Source organism: Pyxicephalus adspersus, chromosome 4 (genome assembly GCF_032062135.1).
Source record: "Pyxicephalus adspersus chromosome 4, UCB_Pads_2.0, whole genome shotgun sequence".
NCBI classification, from domain to species: Eukaryota; Metazoa; Chordata; class Amphibia; order Anura; family Pyxicephalidae; genus Pyxicephalus; species Pyxicephalus adspersus.
The window spans coordinates 53,418,227-53,424,226 of record NC_092861.1 but is presented as its reverse complement, the minus strand read 5'-3'; the positions used below and the strand labels follow the sequence as shown (position 1 = coordinate 53,424,226).

The following is a 6,000-nucleotide window of genomic DNA, read 5'->3' as shown; positions in this document are numbered from 1 at the left end:
GATAGACAGAGAAAAATTTAACGCATTGATTTTTACAGACAGAAACATTGTGGTGAAAGGGACTTCAGAATGCATTAAAACTTGCCCAGGGGCAGGGGATAGCAAGGGTGTCATTCACAAATAGAAAGTAGATCGATGTGACAGCGTAGCTAATGTAAGGAAAGGCATACGACTTTTCTTGATTTGTTACATATTTGGAAGCATAGGTGGGCCACTAAACATAATTTATCAAGTTTGTTTTATGTGAACGAGAATAACATTTTATTTATGCTAAAATATGTATGGTAAAGAAAATTAATATATTTAATATTTTCTTTCAATCAGTTGCCTGACATCCGTTCACATAATTCTATAGTAAACTACCAACTTTTGTTTTGCTTTCCTCTCCCAAGTTTTCTAATGTAACCCAAAACAACAAAAGTATAATTCAGTTGTGCATTCATAAGTGTAATATATGTAGTTAAAGGCTTCTAGATTGAGAGAAATGTGCGACCACCATTGTTAATTTTCTAAAAATGCCTGGTGGTCACCTGGGTTTCAGTGCTTTCTGAGTAACTGATCTGGAATAAATGTATTCAGTTCAAATGACAAGTACAAATACATCAGATATAGCACTAGGATTACATCTCTGAAGTCTGCACTGTTGTTTGTATGTGGCTGCAACCTTGATCCTCAAATATCTACACGGGTCATGTCACTTTTGTGAACCGTGCCAAGATCTGCCATGACCACAGGCTCTTGCAAAAAGAGTCCAGACTGCTTCCATTCACTTTAAGCACTTCCCTAATATAGCTTCCTCCACATAGATTTAGTGCTGAAAAGGGCATGGTAAAGCCAGTATTGGGGGGGGGAGGGAGACGTCAATGTGCAAGGGAACCACAGTTAATTTTGCTGACTAACCCTTTTTCTTAAGGCATAGCTTTTAAATTTCAATTCTTTTTTTTTTTTTTTACACTGTTGTTGAGTATTTTCATTATCCTACAGTAAAAATAGATGTGTACAACTTGGTATAATCATCTTGGACATCTTCCATGAAATAAAGAATATTTATCTGCAGAAAAGAAAGTTGCATTTGCATGTTCATATTCTTTTGTAGGTAAATGGTGTCGACCTCAGAACAGCCACTCATGAACAAGCAGCAGTAGCTTTGAAAAATGCTGGCCAAACTGTGACTATTGTAGCACAATACCGTCCTGAAGGTATGTATGTTTAATTTTTCTTCCATAGTGGAATACTTATGCCTTCTGGTTTTACTGCTGTCTAACGATTTGATGGCAGTAAGCAAGTAAAATGTAGGTCATGGTAGGACAATCCCTCCTACTCCCGGAGCATGGTCTTTTTATCATTGTTGCTTTGTAAAAGACCCCTTTCCTCTGCTACTCCAGACTATGTTCTGTTTTTAGTTAGTTATGTTGTAGTTTCTAGGTCCAGATTTATTGGGATTGCTAGTCCTTCTTCTCTAGACTCCTTTGAGTTTATAGGCTGGACAGGCCAAGCATCTGAAACTACTTTGTTTAAGCCGTTGGAGGCCATTTTCACATTTACACTTTCTTTCCATTGTTTCGCTCCATTTTTAAAGGTTTTTGCTCTGCACCCATCAGTTGAAAATTCAACAAGTGAAAGTCTTTCTTTGCCCCTCAATGGACAGAAAAAAAAATTGTAAAATCTTATAATAAGATCCTTTTTCTTGAAGTGAATTGAGGGATACAGGTCCTGCAGGTTTGCTCTTGATACATGTGGATAGTAGGAAGGTTTCTGTGATAGATAGATTTGATTATTGGATGAATACAGTTCAAAGTATGTCATTCAAAAATATATCCCTTTTTCAGGATTACTGTTATAAAGTCATCAATAATGCTATACTGTGCTTTTATTGTTTGTAATCTAGATCTATAGGGATCATTTGTTAAATATTTGTTGAAAATATCAGGGGTTAGATATGAAAACTTCTATATGTATAGTACCCTTTGTCGTGATTGGTTCATTTTAAGAGGTTATTTGTACCTCTGGGGAAAAAAATTAAGATGCCGCATATCTAGTTTTTTTTTCTCCACAATATTGTCGCTTTGGTACAGCCATCTAAAAATGTCTAGGCAAAATACTTCAAAGTTTGTATTTAAATTGGCACACCCCAAGTGGAAATGCTTCAGCCCACATGTACGTTTTTATTTCTTTGGACATTGCATTGTGAGATGAGAGTAGGAATAGTGCCTTTCCTCTATTAAGGAAGTGCAAGCAAAAATTTTTGGAGTACTTTTGGTTTTGCTGGAGGATACATTTCCAAAAAAAAAACAAAGAAAGAAATATATGGTATTGGATATGTGCTACTTTTGCCTTCTGTTGGGAAGACTTTCTATTGCCTTGTGAAATTGTTTAATGTGTAGCTGGAGACCTTTGGTACTAAACAAACACAGGTTTCTTACAATATTGTGTTTGCTATCACCAAGTAAAATATACTGTATAAGCCTTCCTTTTAGATATTAAAAACTAAGAATGTTGTATTTGTCTTTACTGCAGAATATAGTCGTTTTGAGGCTAAAATTCATGATCTAAGGGAACAGATGATGAACAGTAGTATAAGCTCCGGATCTGGCTCTCTTCGGACAAGCCAGAAAAGATCCTTATATGTAAGGTGAGCATTTACAAAATACTGGTTTAAGTAATTAGAAAAAATTAGTCAAATTGGCCAAGTTTTTTTTTTTTTTTTTTTTCCTTTTTTCTTTTTCCCCAGAAGTAGGTAATTTTAATTATATTTGTTTAATCAGCTCACATAGACCATCCCCTGATTAGGATGCACTGCCAAAACAGTATCTTTGCAATTAGTATTCTCCTGTATGGTTAAAGCTAAACTGAGGTTACAGACACAAGATGGGCATATATAGTTAGGCATTTTACAGCAGCTGGTTAGCACATCTAAATCTCACTGGGCAGACCAATAATCACGAGAGTGATATCCACTTTGTAATATAACCAGTTCAGTCACACTCTCCTCTTTAAAATAAGTCTGTGTATTCTGAGGCACTTGTCTTCCATCACAGAGTATTGCATTTTGAATGTGGAAACAATATTTTCATTGCGGGAAAAAAAAAATGTTAGGACAAACTACTGTAGAATTGTGTGAACATGGATCGTGGACATGAATGAAGGAAGATGTACATTTAATTTCTTGAAAGCATGTAAATATAGTAGTAACATTTAAAACCTACCACTAATAATTCCATCATTTGTTTCAAACATACTACTTCTTTATCCATAGCATATAGCTCTACTGATAGTAATCTCTAACTCAACAACTGCCCCTCCCCACCTATGTATGCAGCAGTGATACATGGGTGAATATTTTTTTTTATAAACTGCGCTTGTCCAGATGGAGTAGATGCTAAATTGTAGTGTAGACACAGCTTTAAATTATTAGAAATTTTAGAGTCTATATCCGAGTAAAGTTAAATGTAACTTTGATGATATTCTACTGTTTTTCTTTTCTCTCACCAAGGATCTGATATGTCCAGTGGAATAAGTTGGAGGTGCACCTTTATTTTTCTTTTCAACAAAATATAATAACACTAGGAATAAAGCAAATAAAATTACCCCCCCCCCCCCCCCATTTTTCCTCAATTTGAAATTGTTATTTCTCCCTTTTTTTAATCCTTTAAAAATGTAATTCTGTTTTAACAAAATGTCTTATCAGATGTTATGCATCCAATTTTAAATGGTGCTGGTGGCAATGGTGGAGACACAGGCTTGCTGTTTTGAATTTTACCACAGGGATATATCCAGAGCCACTGGCACTGTCAGAGATTTTTTTTGAGGCTAGAAAATATGAATTGTGTGTGTGTGTGTAATAAAAAAAAATATATATATATATATATGTGTGCGTATGCTTTTATAACCTATTTTTCATCATTGTAATTACATAAGCGTATGGTGTAAGAATAAAACCTTGGCTTTGTGAATTGCAGTACAGACATTTTGTTTCTGTATCCGGCACACAGCTTTGCCAGCTTTTCACTTAGCATATCCAAAGTAGTTAATGCATTATAAGCAAGTGCTATGAAAAAGCAGGCATATTAAACATTCATGCTGTCGACTCCAGTGCAATTTAATTGGTCTAGCAAAGACATTTTAAAACCAGATACATTGTTTTCATATAACCTTGAGTGCATTTAATAGAAAAACACTGAATACTGCAGTTCAGGTTAGTTTAGATTGAACCTCGTTAAAGCAGTATCATTCTGTTTACATGAACTGACAGTTTTATTTTTTTGTTTTTTTTTTTAAATTTTATTTATTAAGTAAAATGATGGTTTGTTAAGGCAGACAGAATGTTCACAGTTTTTCAGTGTTAGTAGATTTTAAGGCATCCTGCACCATGAAATTATTCTTCATAGGCAGCAAATGTTGTATATAGGTCAGGAAGATCCATCTGGGTCGCAGTCAATTTGTAGCGCAGACAGCATTTTGAATCTAGTAAATGTATGCCCTGTCAAATGATATTTTAGCTTTTATCATTGTATTGTAAATAACAATCACAGTGACGAATGTATGTGCTATTACTTAATAAAACAAATTCTTCTTAGAGGTAGCTGAATAATACCCACACTGTATTTCATTCTTTTTATCAGACAACCTTAGGAAGATTTACCTAAAAGTGACCGACCATACATGAATTGAGAGAATTGCCTCTTTGTCATACATGATAAAAAAAAAAATACTGGTATAATTGTGGGATGGGTTGCTGATGCTCAAAATGCAGAAAAATAAGTTTGCACTGTGATATTTTTGCATAGTGTATTTGCACATTTTACCAGACTTTCCTGGCAAATAACCCCACCCAGCACTTCCTTCTCCTAGTATTCAGTCAGTTTGTGATTGAAATTCACATTCCTCGAAAAGACTGGCAGTTATTTTTTTCTGAAATATAGAACCAGAAGTGGTGATGTGTTGTATATGCAATATACAGCAAATACTAAGTTATCATTCTTTTTTCAATCAAGTTAATTGTGATTTGTGGCTTTTAAAAGCTTTTGTATCTCATGTCTTTAAGTGTATTCCTTCTGTGTATGATTTATACAACTTTTTTTTAACAAGTTTTCATTTATTATTTAGAGCACTATTTGATTACGACAAGACTAAAGACAGTGGCCTTCCTAGCCAAGGACTTAATTTCAAGTTTGGTGATATTCTGCATGTGGTAAATGCTTCTGATGATGAATGGTGGCAAGCACGGCAAGTCACTGCAGATGGAGAGAGTGAGGAGATTGGCGTCATTCCTAGCAAACGCAGGTATGACAATTCAAGCAGAGTTGGCCCTTCTTTTTTTTTTTTTTTTTTTTTTTTTTTTTTTAAGCAATGCATTTGTGAAAATAAAGACACAAATAAAGTCAAGGTATTTTTATATCATAAAAGTTTGATAGTTAAACTGGTAGCAACTCGTTTAAGAAGCACTTGAAAACTTGAAAATATAGAATGGAAGGGGGAGGGGGATGCAAACACACCTCTCTGTATCAGATATTTTTTTCCTCTTGTTTTCAATGGTTTTAATGTGACACTTTCTGATTGTAGCACTTAGGTTGATTATATAACATAGATGATCTTTGTATAATTTTTTTCTCAGGATGCATAGGGCTTTTTTTTCTGTGCCTGATATGCATGCAGAAAAACCAATATACAATACACGTAAAACAAAATAATTCAGGGGGGGTAATTGCATAAAAAAGAGGAGTTTGCATAGAGCAAATAGATAGCAAATATGTCAAGCCTCAAAATTATCTGAACCAGTGAAATGGAGAATAGTCACAGACAAAGCCAAAGAGTTGGCAGTGAATGGCTCTAGAATTAATGTTCTCATTAGTGTGCTCGGCAGTCCCTAATGTTTGATGCAGTTGTTTGTCGTGCATATATGGAGGGGAGGAAACTTTAAACAGTGCAGGTGATGGGTATATCATTTAGGGTTTGAAAGCTCTGAACCCAGAAGTGCTGGGAATGTTCTGGGTCATGGTA

General features: G+C 34.8%; 1 protein-coding gene across 1 annotated transcript in view; it reads left to right on the top strand.

The window, feature by feature from the left end:
* The window catches only part of DLG1 (discs large MAGUK scaffold protein 1), an 82,579-nt gene that overhangs the window by 56,851 nt on the left and 19,728 nt on the right, over positions 1–6,000 (top strand). The window contains exons 14-17 of the mRNA XM_072410150.1: positions 860–865; positions 1,097–1,199; positions 2,518–2,632; positions 5,107–5,283. Coding sequence (XP_072266251.1) covers positions 860–865; positions 1,097–1,199; positions 2,518–2,632; positions 5,107–5,283 — 401 coding nt within the window. The remainder of the gene's footprint in view (positions 1–859; positions 866–1,096; positions 1,200–2,517; positions 2,633–5,106; positions 5,284–6,000) is intronic.